Genomic DNA, 20,116 nt, shown 5'->3' with positions numbered 1-20,116 from the left:
GAGGCAGTCTGATAAAAGCCCAAGAGTAGAGGACGGATGATTACAGTCTGTCCTTACTGAGGACGGTAGTTGTCTTATTGACTGCAGCAAATGAAAGTAGGACAATGCAGGGGCCATGCAGAGGACACAGCAGCCTGAAGTGGGTCATTAAAACGCATGTGTAGCAGCAAGAGAAGCTCCCAGGTGAGACATTAGCTCATAATGCAGATATGAAACAAAACCACAGTCCAATCAGCGGAGTTTGAATAAGCTGTAACTTTTATTGCACATTCCTGTTTGGTCTTGCAACGACCTTTCACCTTTTGAACTTTTAAGACCTCGGTCTCGACCAAACACTCAAGTCAGGAGTGGGATGAAGTTGCCCAGAGTAACTGATCGCAGGTCAGATGTGCACATTCCCTTTACGAGTAAGATTTGAAGCATAGGGAGGTCATACTGATCCCAGATCTGTGACTTGGGGAACTTTCAGTCCAGATCTTTGTGTTGACTGCATTACCCATAAGCCAAATCACTGTCTATAGCAGGACCAATGGGGAAGGGACAGTAGTGACATCATGGAGGGGACTAGGGAGTATTCAAGGGAGCGTAGGAATTTTCTTGATTCCACTTTGATGCACTCCCAATGAAGGAAATACTCCCTTTATAATCTTGAGGCATTGCAACCTTTTGTCCTTCTTTACTCCCTGAAATCCCCCCAAATAAACACACCTTCCCCCATCACACAAATACGTAGGCTATCATTCTTAGTAAGGATTTTTTTTCTTCTCATTTTCTTGTGACAATACCTGCAACATGCTTCAAATCTTCATTTTGGCAAACCACAAATAAATTAAAACACAGACATTCATATAACACAATGTGACATTTTTAGGACGCTTAGAAAGAAATATACATACAATACAGAACCCAAAAAAGAAAAAAAGAACAAGAAAAGAGAAGCATTTGCATTTTTGTTTTTTTCCCCATGTTTTTTCTTACTTTTCTTGAAAAAAGATATACAGTAGCTAGCTACCAATCACATATCACATGCAGATATAATACAACATAATCAGTTCACCCAGTTAGTGTCTGCAAACTACCAATCTAAACTATATCACAAAATTATTCTCTTGAAACCAGCAAACACGCAGCTTTTGAGATATTTTGTCTTAATAATAATTCAGTTTACAGTTCTCTCCGCTGACAAGCTGAGAGATCACTATACGATCGACCCTGAACTGACTATCCAAATTCAAAGAGGACTAACACGCTCTCGTACATGATCACATACCAGATGGTATGATTTTTTTCCTTTTCTTTTTTTTTAAATAATGGGAGTGTAACACACGTTTGCTCACACATGCACTCACGCACAGACGGACATTTGTCGTCGTCCACAAACCCAACACGAGAGGGAGGTGGGTGGGGGGCTTTGAAACGTGGAGCAGACTGATCCAAAACGCGGCATGCTGGCAGCACGGCTCGGCTTCAGCTCAGCAGTTTAAACATCTTGCCTCAGGATTACGGCTGGGCCTGCTGAGAGATGACTGGCATTGAGCTGCTCCTATACCTCTGGTCTCTCCTCACCTAACCCACTTTCTGCTACCCCCCTCCAAAAAAGGGGGAAAAAAACAGGGCAGGAGCGGAAAGTGACAAAATGTCAGCGCAGAGCGGGAGGTTTGACATCCTCCATCCTTCTGCTCTCAGCTGCTCTTCTCTAATGACGCTCTGCTGAAATGTCAGGCCAATTAGCAGCTTTCCCTCTGACATTTAACTGGCAGATAGCAAAACAAACACACGAGGAACCCGCTGGACTGCTTGGACAGATAGTCTGTGGCTAGCAGGCGCCCGATTGATTGAGACCGACGTTGCTGCAGCCGAGTTAATATTAGATATTTATAAAGTCCTTTTAAAGGTTGGAACTCGGGAACTGTGTGTAATCACAGCGGGTAGAGCAAATAATATCTGTCTTCGGCCATTTTGAAAGCCACCTGACATTTCCAGAAGCAGCCGGTAGTGATCAAAGCTCCCACAATTCCCTCCTCTCCCTCTGTTCTTCCTCTCCCTCTCTTTCAGCAGACATCAATCAGGCGGGCTCTGAAGCGTACGCTCATTTAAAGCACCTCTCCATCTATGGCGGCACTCGAGCCTTCATGTCTGTTTCCATTTCCGCGTGTTACCGCTGACGCCAAGGCCGCAGGTGTACGCACGAGTGGGTGTTGCGTGTGGATGTGTGGGCGAGCTTGAGTGTGTGTGCGCATCTGGAGCGCAGCTAAACGTCCGGAGCGTATATTCTACAGACCTTAAGTTCTTTACGTGGATTGGAGAAGAGACAGACGAGGCTATGTGCACGTAGATATTCAGTCACAACCACGCACGTGTTTACAGTAGTAATAATCAGGAGCTGACACAGAAAGTGGAACAAGACGAGTAATTTAACAAAAAAAAACATAAAAACAGCACTCCCTTTAGGCCTTAGTGTCATTCACAGTAAATCATATTCTTCTCTGTTTAAAGGGTTTTCTCCCTTGCTCACACACACATGTACACACACACATACTGAGGCCTGGCCTTCAGCTGTACCATCTGGTATCTAAATCATGGGAATTACAGTCTTCTTCCTCTCCTACACGCGCACACACACACACACACACACACGATAACATGAGAGTAAAGAGAGAAAGAAAGAGAGGTGACTGACTGTCATTCTATTTATCGTACATAGTCTCTGCATAAAGCAACATGTGACTTTTTATTTCTCCATTAGAAATCAATATCCATCTACGCAACAGTGAGCTCTAAATTTAGCCACCAGAGACGGAGAGAAAGAAAGAGAAACAAAGTGAAAGAGCAAGCTAAAGAAAGAGACAGAGAGAGAAAAGAGAGAGAGAGAGAGAGCACAGCTCCATGTAAATTACAATCTTCATGTTGCATTGAACTGTGAGCAACGGCACAGTTGAAAAAAGAAAAGGGGGAAATGAAGGAGTGAATGAGTGAGTATTAAACGCCAGTGCGCTGCCCGTCTATTAAACATTAACAGCTTCATTTATATGTAAATGACCCGACAGCTACAGAGAGAGACGGTGGGAAGTGACGCCAGTTCAGTGCTGTAGAGAAGAGGGGAGCGAGGGGTGGAGAAAGAGAGGAGGGGAGGGGAATGGCGAGGACAGGAGAGGGGGATGAGTCTCCTTCATTCAGTAGTCTTTCACATGGGTGGAAAAGTCCACACTGTCCGATTTATCCGACTGCACGTGCATGGGTGTGCGTTCAGGAAAAACAAAGCAAAATAAGAAATCCACCGACAGTAACGCACACTCCGATGCACGCGCACACACTCCCAGGTGATGTCCGATGGAGTGACAAACATACACACACACACACACACACACACACACACACACACACACACACACACACACCCTCCCTCTCAGGTCTTTCCAGAATGGGGGAAAGAACCTCCCTGGGCGAGAGGGAGGGGAACGAAAGTTGCTTCTTGTTGGAGGAGTGGCGATGATGGTGGCGTGTCTGCTCTCAGAGAGTTTTGGTGGAGATGAGCACGAAAAAAAAAAAAAAAGATTAAAAAAAATAATAACACAGACACACAAAACCGAAAAAAGAAAAAAGAAAACTCTTGAGTGAAACAGCAGAAGGTGAAAGGTGAGAGATTGTTGAGTTAGCGTGGTGTGTCGTTTTGCGTGTCGGGGCTAGCTGGGGTTTTGTCCGGCTAGCGCGGGGGTCTGAGGGTCGGTGGCGGGGCGCTCAGCCGTCGGACACAGGCGGGGACACCCAGCCGTACTTCTCGTGGGTCTTCACCAGGGACTTGAAGGTGGCCTCGGCTTCCTTGCGGCTGAAAGCTTTCTTGGACTTCCCTGATTTCCTACATATACGGCCCTGTGAGGAAAGGCAGAGATACAGAGAGAAAGGAAGGGGGTGAGAGGGAGACGAGGTTAGGATTGTTTGGAAAGATACAAAACAGTCCATCAAACTGTCCCCTAATGGGACAATAACAAATTGACTCATTCTTTAATTTCATACATATGTTTGAAAAAGACATCAATATTCCGTCATCTTATCGCCGTTGTATATGGGACGCTACGACAGAGGCATTAGCTAACATTAGAGACATCAACCTCGTGTGCTTCATATTGGCTCTGGGGATTTGGGGTTTTTAAAGCAAAGGTTCAACATTTGGGAAACTCATTTGCTTTCTGGCGGACAGTTAAATGAAGATTTATACCACGGTTGTTTGTATGTTGCCTTAGTACACTTCCGTTTTTGTCTTCAGTGAGCTTTAAAGGTTCTAGGTTGTTATCTTTAGACAGCCAGGTTAGCTGTTTCCACCTGTTTCCAGTCTTTATGCTAAGCTAAGCTAACCGCCTGCTGGCTGTAGCCTCATGTTTTAGCACACAGATTTGAGAGTAGTATCCATCTCCTTATCTGACTCTCCGCCAGAAAGTGGAGAATGGTTTAAAATAGCATTTAGATCACTATGTAAGTAGATAGAAGACAGAACTGAGCAGGTATATAAATATGAAATGGAAAAAAATGTTTTTGTTTTTGTTTCTAGTCGAAGATGTTGTTGGAAAGGTGTTGTTGTGCTGGAATATTTGCAAACTCCTGGCTACAGCCCTGCATTTAAGTACAATGTCTGCCAAAGAAGCTATTTTCAAATATAACAAATATATTTGTTTGTCTGGCTGTATGTCAGAAGGGAACCTCCAAATTATGAATTCATTTTCACAAAATTGGATAGACAAACAGGTCCTGAGCCAAAGAACAATTGATTAGATGTTGGCTATCATCATAATCAAGGATTAATGTATTTTTGTTTCGCCATAACAATAAAAGTAATGGAGATTGGTTGTGTTTGCGTGGCTGCAAAATCTACTTTTTAATTTAAAGCCACTATGTGTGGAATATTTCAGTGACTGCAGCAGCTATTTAAAGCTGCAACTAGCAGTTATTGTCCTTATTGATTAATCTGCCAATTATTTACTTGATGAGCCCATTGATTGGCCTGTGAAGTGTCATGAAAAATGCCTATCATTATTACCTAAATGACCCATGGTGACGTCTTCAAATGTCACATTTTGTCCAGTTAACAGTCCAAAATGTTGCTGATTACTGGTGTTGATCGACTAACCGATTAATCAACTAGTCGTTTTAGCTCTTTGTAATTTTTGTTTGTCTGAAAATAAACATGGTGAAAATGGATGCAGTATTAGGTTTCTTTCAGCCCCTTCCTGTCCAGTCTGAATACATGCCATTCTTGACTCCAAAGTAAGACATTTTTGGACACATGGTGACTATACGTAAGAGGAAAACAATATCAATCAAAACAATTGATTTTCATTATGAGTCATTATTGATTTTGCTCCCTGGGTCTACTCAAAACAAGAATGACATTCTGCAAAATTTTAAAAAGCAGAACATGCCAAAACGTTATTTGCTTGTTCTGGATATGTGTCAGATCTAAAGGAAGATGGTTCCCTTGTTCATGGTGGTCAGTGGTCTTGTCAAGCTCAATCTGAAAAATAGTTTCAAGTCTTTCCAGGCAAAATATATATAGACAGAGACACAGCCCACATGAGCACATAGATGAACTCGATTGTGAATGCACTGCCGCGGGGGAGATGTTGACAGGACAAGTGGTCCAATGCAGGTTGACCAACATTAGATCAATGTTTAAAGGCAAGAAAAGAGCTTTTAAGACGTCAGGTTCAATCAGGAGTGAAAATATACACTCCACCACACTGGGCAATGGGGAGGTAAGTGAAAACCAGAAGCAACTACTGCACTATATGATGAAAAGCTTGTAAATGTGACAGGATATAAATACTGTATACGAGTACCTAACCCTCCTGTGCTCAGTGTGAAAAACATCTCACTCAGGGCACTGTGACATCTGATGGAGACAATTTTACCCATTTTAACCCTCCCTCCTTCACACACTGGGGCTAATAATATGTGTGGGCAAAAAAAAAAAAAAAAAAGAAATTGAGAAATGTGGTGTGGGTGTCGCCTGCTATGATAAAGCTGCTCATTCGGTTGTTGTTGCTAAGTCTTCTCTGAAGAAAAGTGCGTGGGAGCGTGAATAGAAAAAGCAACAACTGTCTTTTACATTGAACACTCAGATACACAGCCATGACAAAGCTGTGATTCATATTTGAAGAGCATCATTTCATATAAATCTCCAAAACATCACAAATCATGACAAGGTCGTGACAAAGAGGTGGGACAGCACAGTAAATCTCTGTCCACTGCTAATACTGCAGCTGTACTGAAGTTTCTGTTGTAGTTGACTCACCGGACACCAGCCTGCTGCTGTGTAATATGTCAGGTACTTTACTGTATTTGTTTGTACACGCTCTGTAACACTGCACCACTTCCATCTACCCAGAACGGTTCTTGGCATGGAGAAAATGGCACTAAGGCCACTCCACTGAAACCAATACTAATGAAATTCTTTGAGGTGGGGAGCTCTGCATGCTGCAGTGCAGATAAATATCCTCATATTGTTAGACATCCATGGTCTGTACCTTAGTCCTGCAGCTATATGCTCCACCAGTTTTTCAAGAGGAGAACACCAGATAAACTGAGCCAGGGGTTAGCCATTGTTATGTATTGAAACAATGTTTGATACACCAGGCAACAATGATCAATGTTTCATTTTCCATCTTAAAGGAACAGTTCTTGCCAAGTGTTAGACCTGAGGATGGATAATACTCTTGTTTCTGTCTGTGCGTTAAACATTAAGCTCCAGCCAGCAGCTGGTTAGCTTAGTTTAGGACAAGGACTGGAAACAGGGGAAACAGTTATAGCCTGGCCAGGTAAAAAAAAAAAAAATCTGCCTACAAGCACCTCTAAAGCTCAATAACTAACACATTATATCTTGTTTGTTTAATCTATACCAAGGCCAAGAGATGGATAGCTAAAAACCTGGACAATCACAACCGAAAGTATCTGCATGGCTAGATACCGCATATAACAAAGAAGAATTTTCTTTTGTAATGTGGGTGAACCACTTTGTAGGATTTAGTGGCATCTGGTGGTGCAGATTGCAACCAACTGAATACCCCTCGCCTCACCCTCCCATTCTAAATGTGTATCTAGAGCAACCTGGGTGTCTGTAGATAAAAACGTCTCATTCTAACGGAAACATAACGATGCCTATATTCAGGGGATTTATACACAGGTGAAAACATGTTAGGAATATTATTTTCCATTTCTGACAATAGATTCTCCTGAATGTCACACACTGGACCTTTAAGACAGATTTTTTTTAAAGCGAGTACAAAACAAAATGGCTGATTGAGATGAACTGCTGCTAGTTTGCGTCAGTGCTATTTAGCAAATACCCTTTTTATACCTTTTAACTTTGATACAAGTAAAAAAAGTAAATCTGCTGTATTTCCAAACATTATCAATTCATTCTAGAAATCGGTCCATCACTGTTTTTCACAATTTTTCAAGGTTTGTGGTTGAATGTCAGTTTCCAGTTTAAAGATATAAAATTGACAGTTCATTGTCACTGTTACTGGGACGCTTAAAGGGCTGCTAGATTAAGTGGCATCTTGCGGTGAAGTTGAAGACTACAACTAACTTAACACCGCTTTTGAAATCTAATGTATTTGTGAACACCGTGAAGTGTGTAGGAGAGACTACGTTGGTTGCTATGGAAGGGCGTCATTCTAAGGTAACAAAACCATAACGATTCCTATATTCAGGTGATTATACACAATGTAAACATACCTATGAATATTATGTTCCATTTCTGCCAATAGAGCCTCATTACTGTTTGTGTTTTTCTTTTGATTTGTGGGACTTTTGGTATGAACCTTTTTCATTTTTTTCTTTCCTTTTGTTCTTTTTTGTTTCCCCCTGGTTAACAGTAGTTATTGTATAACTGGGACTGGGATTTACATGTTACAGTACTTTGATATTCATGCCTTAGCAACATGTGTATATGTGAGCCTTATGTACAGTATGTACACCACAGTGATGTTGTACTTTTCATGCAACTTGAGTGTTTAGTTCTTCTGGCCATTGGGTGTTAAGTTATTTTAAATTAAAAAGCACAATAAGAACAGGGGGGTATCATGTCCTCACTCATGGGTCCAAAAGACAACAGCACACATTATATTTAACTACTTTTGTCCCAACTCCAGTAAAGAAGAACCCAAATACAAGATATAGACGAGGACTAGAGAGATTAAACAAGATAAATATTTATCTGCATAAGCTTAGGGAAATAATTAGTGCTATACTTTTTAAAGTAGTCAGTTCTTTTAACAAAAAATGGATGTTTCCAGCTACAGCTTAGAACTGCATCAAACACAGTCCAACTTCTCTGCTCCCATGACATCTGATGGATGATGATCAGTGTGTCCTATTGCGTACTTGCTCGGCTATTTTGGGTCAAAAGTGATGCAGGGGATTAAAGGGAGATGAGGTGATAACATTGAATGATCTGGAGATTAGGGTTACAGTTTCCATTCCTGTAGCAACACTGGCCTCATTTCACTGCAGGGCTTAGCAGCACTTGCACTCTCTCTCAATTTGTCTCCCTGTCTCTCTCAAGCGCACACACATTTTGAGGAGCTTGTCCAATTATACCGACTTTCGATTTTAATCAATACTGAAACCAATCCCTGCCCCAAATGTCCACCATGACGAGTCATTTAATCTCATATTGGGTTTGACGCATGAAACACAATTGAAACAAGGCACTACACGGCTGATCTCACCACAAGCAAGAAGACAATGACTTGACTCTGGGAGTCGATTTGTGCTGGAAACCAGAAAACTTTCAGTTCATTGGCAGGGTTTTTCACTTGTTTTCAGAAACTCATTGCATGACTCAGTGAGTGACTCATTCAGATAGATATTACATGCAGTATTCCTTGGGGACTTTATGTTCCTCTATTTTACCAAGCCACATTAAAAGACAACCACGCAGCCTTTAAAACGGAAAACAAACCAACTGGGTGTCACCTAAGCAGTGCTGCCTGAAACCTGCTCTGCTTCTCTGTGCAGCCAGAGGTCTGTAATACAGATTACCTCAGCTGACAAACAAAGATAATGCACTGGTTGGCTACTGTCAGAGAGTGTCGGTGAAAAGCCAGGATATGTTGTTCTCTTCTCATAGCAGCCTCATAACCATGCATATCTTCACATCGCGCCATATGGTTGCTGTCACCACCTCAAAATGGCGGCCGCTGCTTTGGATGGATATCATTATAGCAATTGGCCATTGTTATCATTGTTAAGGAGGTGTGATTACCATGGTAATCAATGGTAGGGTGGGATGTACCCTCAGCCAAACACATCTTGTTGCCATTAAACCAATCGCTGTGAGCATCATGTATTTGTTTTTATGCACAATCGCTGGCAATTTCTCTTTGGTTTGCTCCTTATGAGGAGAGCATTGGGAAGTGTGTGTGTGTGTGTGTGTGTGTGTGTGTGTGTGTGTGTGTGTGTGTGTGTGTGTGTGCGGACAAATTAGATGGACTGTTTGCATAAGGCTACACTGAGAAGAGTGGTTATATGTGTGTTTGAGAGAGAGGCAGAAAAAGAAACAGAAATACCTTTACCAGAGGAAGAGAGTGTGTGAAAATATGCTTGTGAATGTGTGTATCGATGCACAAGCCTGCACAAAAGTCTATGACCTCAGCATGAAAAGGTGAAATTGAGCATTCATTTGCGCCATTGTGTTTGCAGTCATTTACAAGAATGGCTCAGTATGATGCATCCAAAGAAGGCCGGAGAGAGGAAGTAAAAATATCTGCTCGTGAGAGAAAGAATGGGCAAACAAAAGAGTGTGTGTGTGTGTGTGTGTGTGTGTGTGTGTGTGTGTGTGTGTGTGTGTGTGTGTGTGTGTGTGTGTGTGTGTGTGTGTGTATTTCAGTTCAGCTGAGTGAGCGCCCCGGGCCCATACAGTGCCATGTCAGTGTTTATCTATTTCAACTAAAGCGCCTGCTCATTGAGAGGTACACACTCGTGTAAAGTGGCTGCTGGGTAATCGTGTGAATGGAGATCAGTCAATGGGCAGACCATGGAAGGCCCCAGTGCATGTTGGGAAGCAGCTCTGGGGGATGAGAGGGAGGGGGGAAGATTGCATAACGTAGACATGTGCTTAAAGGGGAAGGGATAAACAAACAGGGATCAATGTCATCATCATCCTCATCAGATAATTAAGGAGAGCCCCATGGGACTCATGGCGGGGTCACTAAAGGATCATATCAATTTTGTTTTTTTTAGTGCCATTGGTCCAGGTTCCCTTATCTGCCCACGCTCAGCAGAGCACTTTGCTGTCATTCATCATTGCATACGTATAAACATGAACGTTAAGGAACAATGAAGTCTAACACAGAAAACAGGAAACTTTAAAGGGGCAACCCCACCACTTTCACATCTTATGATCAGAACTTTCCAAAGCTGAAAAAAATAACTCTGATGATATCATCAGGGGATATCACAACTTGGGCTTGGAGTCTACATATTTTTAACAGAAAGTCTGCATTACGAACTGGAAGTTTTAAAGAGAAGTGAGCATTTAAGAGGCATCAATTGCATTTTTTTTAATAATCAATTGATTATTCAGTGTGTACTATACACATAGTGAGTTTAGTGTATAGAGCCAAAGAACACATCATTTGTTTGGTCTGAATTTCAGTCCAAAAGATATTAAAATTTTAACCATGTGAAATTGCTAAAAGCAGCAAATTAGATACAGTGTGCTTGCAGTTGGTTAATAAATTACTTATAAGTTTGAGTCAATCATCAAAATTGTTGTCACCTTGCAACACACACATCTATTTACTTTGGGTGTAATTTTTAGCGATTAATTTCACGCTACATTTAACAAGTTTGTGTTTTCAAGTGAATAAAGAACAACCAACAATTACAACAAAGCTGATTTTTACATTTACATGATGAAGGTCTGAAAACTGAGACGTTCAAGTGATTGACACCGTGTGGGATTCTCCTGATTTTTTACAGAAATGATTAGTGAAGAAATGTATGCAAAGAAGTCTAGTAAGACATGCCTACAGGGCAAACTGAGAAGAAGAGAAGAATATGTTATAGCCAGTAGTACATGGACTTTAAATTTAAAGTGAACTTTCTACACACTGCTGCACATGCAACAATACAGCAGTGCAGATCAATTACCAAACAGGCTCACACTACAAAGGCACCTATATCGAACATGATGCTGAGTTTGCTCACACTAGACAACTGCACAGCACTGTGGGATGAAAACTCAGTCAAACAAGCTACGTTACACTGTGACAGTGATCCTTAAAATTGGAAGGTAGGTATCTGAAGGCCATACTGGTGATCTGTTCATTGATTTTAAATTGTCACCTCACCTCATGTGAGTGTATGTGTATGTGTGTGTGTGTGTGTGTGTGTGTGTTTTCTCACATCTGCAGGTGAGGACACGTGTAACTCTGTTGACTTTCACCTCAGCACTTTGTCACTGCATGTATCCTCTCACACTAAAAATAGGGAAGGAGCTTCTAAACGAGCCACAACACTGTTGTCACAGTGAACCGCTGCCCAAGGGCGAGTAAATATATCCAGTGTATTTAGGTGTATATATAACTCTATGTAGCTCTAATAGTGGTGATGCATGAGAGACGAGTACATCTCCCAGAAAATTAGGACATGAAACACATGCAAGTGCCTGTATAGGCACATATCCATAAAAGAGGCAAACAAAGAGATAAAGAGATGCACACACACACACACACACACACACACACACACACACACACACACACACGGAATAATTAATCAATATTGTTTCCATTAGCAAACTGGAGAAGGAAGACACTGCACCATAATTAGGGAGCACTGCAGAGCTGCTAGCTCATCTCCTCAAGCAGCAAATCAAGATGAACACACACACACACACACACACACACACACACACACACACACACACACACACACACACATATTCTTCCTCTTTCTCTGCTGTGGGTACAGTTTTTGCATGACCTCACTTGGTAACAGATGCTTAATGATCACAGATGACTCGGAAATAACGTTCAGTTATATCATCAAAGACAAAAAAAGCACCAAGGGTTGGGGGCTGGGCAGGAGAATCCGGTGACAGTTTACATAAGGTCTCCTGTCACAGCGCTGTCATACTGCTGACGTCAAAAGACAGAGGGTCGCTGAGGAGTGAGCAGCAGACTCTGCAGATGAAATGACTGGAAAATGACACAAAAGTGACCATGTGACAACAAAAAACTCTGATTCTTATGAGTGGAAAAAAGAAAATCTATTCAGAGTTTAAACGATTATAGCCTGGAGTGAATTTGGAGATGCAGCCATTTCCATCGGAATTGCCGAGCTGCTGCTGCTACTGCTGCAGTGCAATGAGGATGTGAAAAACAGATTTGACAGGATTACATAATCCAGTCAGTGTAAGTCACTGAGGACTGCTGGTAGGTAGGCAACCTGGTGGCTCTACTTAGTCATCTGTCTTTCAATCCATCAGCGCATGTGTTTAATAATTGTCTTATTCCTCCTTTATAATAATCTGATAGTACAGATGTAGTGAGACTGCATTAGAGCAGCAATGAGGACTTTTCCATTGCATGGCAGTGGGTCTTTGTTGTCAAAGGATGCTGATTTATGGAGGTAATAAAAAAGGGAAAGCAAACCCAGACTGCAGAGAAGAGCTGGCATCAAGGAGATACTGAGGGTTGCACTGCATGAAATGGCCGCCATAAAGTCACATAAAGATTAATAATATTCACAATCGTGGTTTTGCTCACAGCAGGGATGAGGGGGTGGGGGGTGAGGAGACAAGAAGGCCAGAAGGACACCTATAGCTCACTCTGAGCATGGAAAATGCTACAAAGAGGCTAGAAGCGTAGCAAAAACATCCCTTTGATTAAATGATTTGATCTTATATAAAATTATATTATTCTTGAAAAAGAAATCTCCCACTGGGGTCTATTTCATACTACTACATATATGAATGTTCCTATAAACATCTTGTCTCGAGAGATCATTCCACTAGTGTCCAAAAATGACCCTTAATTCAAGAAAATCATAATTATACGTTGATTTTCACTGCAAATAGATGAAATTACCAAAACAACACGTTCACATTTTCCAGTTGTATACCACGAACTAGTGATTTAAATAATCCATGTTAGACTGAAAGCCTCGCCATGGTGGACATATGTTCTACATGCATAAAAGCAGTTTTACGCGTTAATTACGCACGGCGCTGAATTGCTCATATCCAGTGCCGAAAATAAACGTACGGAAGATGATCAACATGCCCGTATGGTTGATGAGACACCATGCAAGAACCCTCACCCACCGGCCCGTTCTCCCCTCACCTGTCCTTTTACGAGGCTGGCCGCAAACTGCCTCATGACAGCCTCCACCGTGTAGGCGCTGGACCATCCGCGGGGGGTCAACAGCTCCATGCATATGGCCCCGCCGTCCAGCACGTAGCCGTTCTCCAACCGGGGCGTCAGGACCCGCATGAACGGCGGCGAGAAGGGGAAATTGTCGGGAAAGGTGACGTTGAGCAGTATGAACTCGGTGCTGGTCTCCTTCATGTCCTGCCACAGCGCCGAGTCCTTGTCCACCTGGTGCAGCTTGACGTTCCAGTCATACAGGTTGTCCTCCACCAGCTCCACCGTGATGAAGTTGTCCCCTAACCTCCTGATCTCCTGTAGCTCCTTCATCAGCCTCCGCGTCCGGACCTGGGTGCAGTGTTGCCGGTGAGGCGCCAGCGGTGGTATCGAGGAGGCACTGGTCGCTTTACTCCCGCCGCCTCCCCCCGTCTGCTGCTTTTCCTTTGCATCCTTGCCCTGCTTATCCTTGCCGGACGGCTTGTCCTTGCCGAGCTGTTCCAGCTTCCTCGCCTTAATCTCCGGGGTGCTCAGGATGTTGGTTTCGTTGGCGGTCTGACAGTGTTTGTTGGTGTTATTTTTCTGGTTCCCTTTGGTCCCCTTTAACGAGCCCTGATGGTGCTTTGGGTCCTCGGTGTCTCGGTCGTGCAGGCGGATCAGACCGATCTTCCGCAGTAGGGTGGCCATAATTTTTTAGAGATCTATATTTCTCCGCCGATCCCCCCGCACAGGGGCAAGAATCACCCTTTCGAGTCGGTCCCCGCTCACAGAGAAGACCTTTTACCGGTGCTGAGTATTAACCTTGTTGTACCGCAATCCCCCCTCCGTTCTCTGCAGCCTCAGGATGAACACAACCGGGGGAGCCTCTGCTGTTTTCTCCTCAGTGCAGCATCTCGACACAGCTCGACTGAAGACAAAACAGGAAAACAACAAATAAATGCCAGTTTAAAGTATTAATATCACCAAAACAGCTCTGTCACAAACGGATCAATGGAATTCAGTCATTTTTCCTCCCCATAAGCGGACCGACGTGATGACTGTGACTGCAGTTGTTCAATGATAGGACGATGCGTTACGCAGAAGCACTGAGGTGATCCTGTAATACATTTTACTCAAGGATACATAATACCATGTTTATAGTGCAGGATCATAGCAGGAACCATTGGCTGTACCGGAAGGAACATAATGGGAGGAAAAGACACCTTAATGCATCACAAGGTTGTTATAACACATGATTACATGGTTACAAGAGACACATTAGACTACTATAGTACATAATAATATAATGTATAGGAACAATGTAGAGACATGGGCTATAGCAGATTCAATTACACAAATATAAATATTACTGAGATCAATATAAACTGTCTATAATGATATATACACAATAAGCTACTGCCAAATACTATAGAATATATTATTATAGAGGATTAAAATACCATAAAGCCAGGTGTACTCTATAAGATCCCTATGTGTCCACAACATACACAGCCAGCACTGTTAGTCCTTATCATGAGAATATCATACATGGTCCTTTATGTGTCCTCTCCCGCCTACACAGACCCAATATCAGACCAGCAATCCGACAGCGGCAGCCCGGTGCTTACCGTGGACGGCTGAAACTAACGTGAGTACGTCCGTTTTATGTCCCGTTGTGTAGACCGGACACCGATCCCGCTGTGTGTAAAAAGACGAAACGGTTCCACCATCCAGGAGCCCGGCCGTCTGCGGGAGCTGCGGTGAGGAGGAGGAGGAGGAGGAGGAGGAGGAGGAGAGCCTTTGATGTGTGTGTTCAGCTGCGGCAGCTCCAGCTTTAATGCAGCCGAGGACGAAGCAGCCCCCGGTAATCCTCCTCATCCAGTCTCTTCTCACCGGTGAGACGCTGCAACGGCGGCAGCTTTTCAAAATAAAAGCCCCGGAGTTAGATTACACTCGAGGCAAGTCAAAGCGCCAAAATAGCTACATTTACGGACTAATTACAGCACTGAGATTGTCCAGTTGGCACTTACAATAGTAATTAATAAGGATGATAACAAATCAGCTAAGATATTAAATGATGCCTTTTCCAATAAACGACCCTAGTCCACAATTTAATAACTATTGTCTGTATGATGAAAATTAACAACAAGCAACACAATAAATATCATTCCTGACAAGGGGAAACATCCCCAAGAGTGAATTGAAAAATTAATCTAAATGAGTTACAACATTAAGAGCAGTTCCACCACACTACTTGGACAATAATAGCCTAATAAATCTACAGTGTCATTATCTTGAAACCATAAACTGTTGCAAAACTCTATTACACACATAAACAGTTCCTAAATATTAAAATTGAAGGACATTATCCTTGGCCTGTGCAAGGTGCCAAATGACTTCTATTTTGAAGGTTTATAGTTTGTTTCCTGGTTTATTCTGGCTTACTTAGGCAGAAAGGGGAAGAGTTGTAATTTCAAAATCTCAACGTCAGTGACATTCACTTTCACTTTTAGTCTCAAATTTACCAAAATGCAGTCATGTTATGTAAAGTAACCCTATGCTGTGAGCAAAGTTCAGCATTGTTTTAGAGGTTAATGGGAAAATATAGGCTATTTGGACTCCTTTTCCTTGACTAGGCTACTGAATATGTTGGACAATTTAAGATTAAATTAGCCCACAACCATAAATAAATGAATTATTCACATGAAAGTAGATTTCATAGGTGCAAACTTAATCCTTTTCACATAGAATATACTAGAATAAACATCCATATCCAGACACAGTACAGAAAGTGAACACAGTCATCAGTGACAGTTTGTATGGAAAATCACACTCTGTCCACACTCTTGTAGAAATCATAGATCCTCAGATTTATTTTAGAACATGAGACAGCGCAGTGATTTTACTCAACAGTAAAAAATGAAAAACCCATTTTACACAACAGCTAACTATCTGAGAACATCTACAACATCAATTCCATATAGCTAATGATTTAAGTAAAGCATGAATGAATTATTATTAATGAATTATTAGGTTAGGCTGTTTGTAGATAATAACCCAAGTGTGACACAGACTCTTCCTTCATGGGGTGTATTGTCTTTGAAAGTATTCATGACATGTAAGTGAGCAGGAAGTAAATACTGTGCCAACCATGCATATTTATTTTACTAACCACATAGTCAGACATTGTAATAACACAATATAGTCAATCTAGCTTTGAAACAACCTGTAAAGCACTTTTTGTAGATTTTTTTTATGATAGACCACCATAACTGATATAGCACATATTTCCAAATGACATAATATATATTCTCAATGTGATTTAAATGAGTAGGCCGTTTACATTTGGTATAGTAAGTGTACAGGACTGGTTTAGATGCAGTTAGTTTCATTTTGAGGTCTTGACAAAGAAGCTTCTTCCTAACTGGCAGCACGACACCCAGCGTCAGTTAACGACAATCTGTCATCGTTTGTTGCCTAGGTAGCAGAACAGCACCGACAGCGATTGGCTATTTTATTCCCGTAAAGCAGTTCGGCGTTGTGACTGTCGTAGAGTCAGTGGCTAACAGTAAACAGCGATTTTTTGGCTAAAGGTTTCTTGTAAACGGAGTCGTTTCTGTTTACTTTTAGTGGTTTAGCAACAGTTAATTAAGATGGCGGAAAAATTTGATAATCTGGAGGAGCATCTGGAGAAATTTATCGAGAATATTCGACAGTTGGGAATCATCGTTAGCGACTTCCAGCCTAGCAGCCAAGCAGGACTCAACCAAAAACTGTGAGTCATGTTACATTGAGAACATTATAACGCCAGGAATCTGTAACACAGCGTTATGTTGAGCTGTTCGGCTGATTTTTATTTTCAGAAATTTCATGATATCTGGACTACAGGACATCGAGAAGTGCCGTCAACAGCTTCATGAGATCAACGTACCGCTGGAGGTGTTTGAGTGAGTCCAGTAACCTTATAGCTGTTAATATAATTAGTGTTGTGTTTTAACCTAACCCCATGTCTTTTCTGTACACCTCTCCTGCTCTCTGTCATTGTTGTATTACTGTGAACACACCTATTTGTTGTGTTGATAGATTACAGATCCTTTTGCGATACCCACACGAAACTCCATTTGAAAACCTGCTGTTTTTATACTGTCGTTCTATATCTGCAAATATAATAATGTTAAAAGCCTCATATAACTTTTATTCTGTATTGTTGCGAGCCTTTTTAAAATTCGGCAAACAGATATATAAATAACTTTTGAAAATGTATGAATTGTTTCACTCTTTTTGTTGCCACTCTTCATAGTGTGCTGTATTTGGGTGAAGGAATGCTGAATAAAAGTCTTTGCTGAAACAAGTACATCCTATACCGAATTAAAAGACCAGGGCTGCACAATATGGCAAGAAATCATATTGCAATTATTTTGACACATATTGCGAGTGTGATATAATTAGTGGGAATCATTTTTTATTCACAATTTTGATTGTCTGTGAAAAAAACCCCATTAAACCATTACGATGTGACATTTGTTGGGGAAAACAAAAATCATAGGCAGGCAGGGCCATGGCATCTCTTCATTGTAATGCTGTTTAGTCGCACATTTTACCTTTATCAAACAATTGCACCATCTGCGATTTAGATATCACCCTTGGTCAAATTGCGATATGCAGTCTTTGATAATATTTCGATGAACTGTGCAGCCCTACTCTGGAGTCTCATATATTATGCAGTGTACCTTTGGCAAGAAGCAAGGCCAACTTCCAAAATTTAGCCAATGGAATTTCTCATTCCTCATCTGTGTTTCATACCTTCGTCACAGTTCCTCTGACTGATATTATGCCTTGTGTTTTTCAGATACATTGATCAAGGTCGAAACCCTCAGCTGTACACCAAGGAATGTCTGGAGAGAGCCTTGGCGAGGAACGAGCAGGTCAAAGGCAAAATCGACACCATGACGGTAAGAGATAATGCCAGGGTCACTGAGATTCCACACCAACGACACCGTCAGAATACACAGAGCCAGCAAACTAGTTCACTGATTAAATGCTCCCAAGCATATTTAGGAACTCTTAAAAACGTAAAAATGCCCCCTTTCAAGGATTGCCATGTACTTCAAACAACCTTCTCTGTTAATGTGACCTTACTCATGATAAATTCATTGTTTTTGGACACAGTGCTGAATTTTTTGTAGTTCAGTAGATTGATATGTTTATGATAAATTCAGTTTTGTCTAACATTTCTTTGTTATTTGGTATTGCAGATGGCAACAAAGCACATTGTACTGACCTTGTCTTAAGTTACTCTGTCCTAGGCACAAGTTTGGTCTTCAACATAAAATAAGAGGTAGTTATAAATCAGTTATAAACCAGCCTCTGCTGTTCTGTTTTCCTTTATTACAGAAATTCAAGAGCCTTCTAATCTCCGAGCTCAGCAAAGTATTTCCAGAGGAGATGTCCAAGTATAAGGCTATACACGGTGAAGACGCTCCCTCCTAGTGACTGCTGCACCATGACCCCTGACCTTCAACCTGTGACCCTTGAAATGAAAGCCTAAATGGAGTTTGACCGATCAGGATCCTCTGTGGTTGCCAGCAGAATATGATAATAAGCCCTTCCTATTTTCCCTAAATGTTGTGATGCTGTTGCTGACTAGTACCCTGAGGGAGGAGGTGTTTTTTCTGCTCAGCACCCTGACTCAGCAATTCCTCGCCTTTTCTTACATTTAAACTTAATTTAAAGAAATACAAAACAACAGCAAGGGAGAAGCAGGGAGGAGAAACAAATAATTTTATGTTGCCAGGGGACACATTTAAAGTCTCTACTAATGCATGGACACTGAATACGCAGCGGAAGCAATTTCTACAACTCCCCACTGTACAGAAGAAAATGTTCAAGAGCTAAAAGGCACCTGTCTGATTCTGCATTAAGGAATTTACTCCATCAGTTGTACATACAGTATATTTATACTCTTTCACTCTACCTTTTGTAATGCTTCCTAATCATTGTGCAACATACGTTTTTACCACACGGTTCATGACATTTTGTATCAAGCTCAGGTTTCTAATGGCCAAGATTATCGAATGCAAATGTTATTTGATGGTAATTCTGTGCCTGATCATTGGACATGGTCAGAAATTAGTCTGCTCTTTATTTGTAACTTGTTTGTATTATAATTTTTGTTATTAAATGATCCTTGTTGGACTGATGTTGTGTTTTGTCCATTTCATTACAATGATAAGAGAATATTTTTGGCAACAAATTTGATCACTTGTGAAGTTTAACAAACAAGATAAATTAAAATATATCATTATTTGGCTGCACTGATACAGATACCAGTATTGGGTACGATACTGTACTACTCCGGTAACACTGCACCTGATACCACTTAACGACAACATGACACTAACTTCACCTTCGTTGAGCAGGTAGGTAGAGGAGAAACAGTGTCTGCAGTTTGGAGAGATTTTAAGATAAAGGATGATGACAGACGGAGTGCAAACTGCAAACTATGCTAAATTGACGAGTAGAATGTTTTCAGAGTCATTGTTCATGTTGGTACTCTGTAACGGCAAGTACCTAAATGTAATGGTGTATTCCTTTTTAACTGGGAAGTCAGATTTTCGGAAAAGTCGGATTTCCAAATCACCAACCCTCAAAATCCAAGATGGCGACTCGATGCGTCAACTAAGTAAAAACTAATATTCTGTTCATTAGGACTTCTGTCTTTTGTGTTACTTTAAATCAGTCGTACACACGTTAGGTTACACTATCTTCTG

General features: G+C 41.5%; 2 protein-coding genes across 2 annotated transcripts; one reads left to right on the top strand and one right to left on the bottom strand.

Annotated features, from left to right (window-relative positions):
- Positions 1–240: 240 nt before the first annotated feature.
- ube2ql1 (ubiquitin-conjugating enzyme E2Q family-like 1) lies at positions 241–15,231 on the bottom strand. The gene is made up of 3 exons (XM_051390040.1): positions 14,975–15,231; positions 13,347–14,274; positions 241–3,870 (listed from the first exon to the last, which is right to left on the bottom strand). Exons 2-3 carry the CDS (start codon positions 14,052–14,054, stop codon positions 3,739–3,741), a joined length of 840 nt encoding a protein of 279 aa, XP_051246000.1. The 5' UTR covers positions 14,055–14,274; positions 14,975–15,231; the 3' UTR covers positions 241–3,738.
- Positions 15,232–16,860: 1,629 nt separating this feature from the next.
- Positions 16,861–19,545, top strand: med10 (mediator complex subunit 10). The gene is made up of 4 exons (XM_051390042.1): positions 16,861–17,121; positions 17,210–17,293; positions 18,196–18,298; positions 18,741–19,545. Exons 1-4 carry the CDS (start codon positions 17,000–17,002, stop codon positions 18,834–18,836), a joined length of 405 nt encoding a protein of 134 aa, XP_051246002.1. The 5' UTR covers positions 16,861–16,999; the 3' UTR covers positions 18,837–19,545.
- Positions 19,546–20,116: the final 571 nt, after the last annotated feature.

The sequence above is a fragment of the Dicentrarchus labrax genome, unplaced genomic scaffold (assembly GCF_905237075.1).
Source record: "Dicentrarchus labrax unplaced genomic scaffold, dlabrax2021, whole genome shotgun sequence".
Lineage (NCBI taxonomy): Eukaryota > Metazoa > Chordata > Actinopteri > Moronidae > Dicentrarchus > Dicentrarchus labrax.
This window is presented reverse-complemented; position numbering and strand designations above follow the sequence as displayed.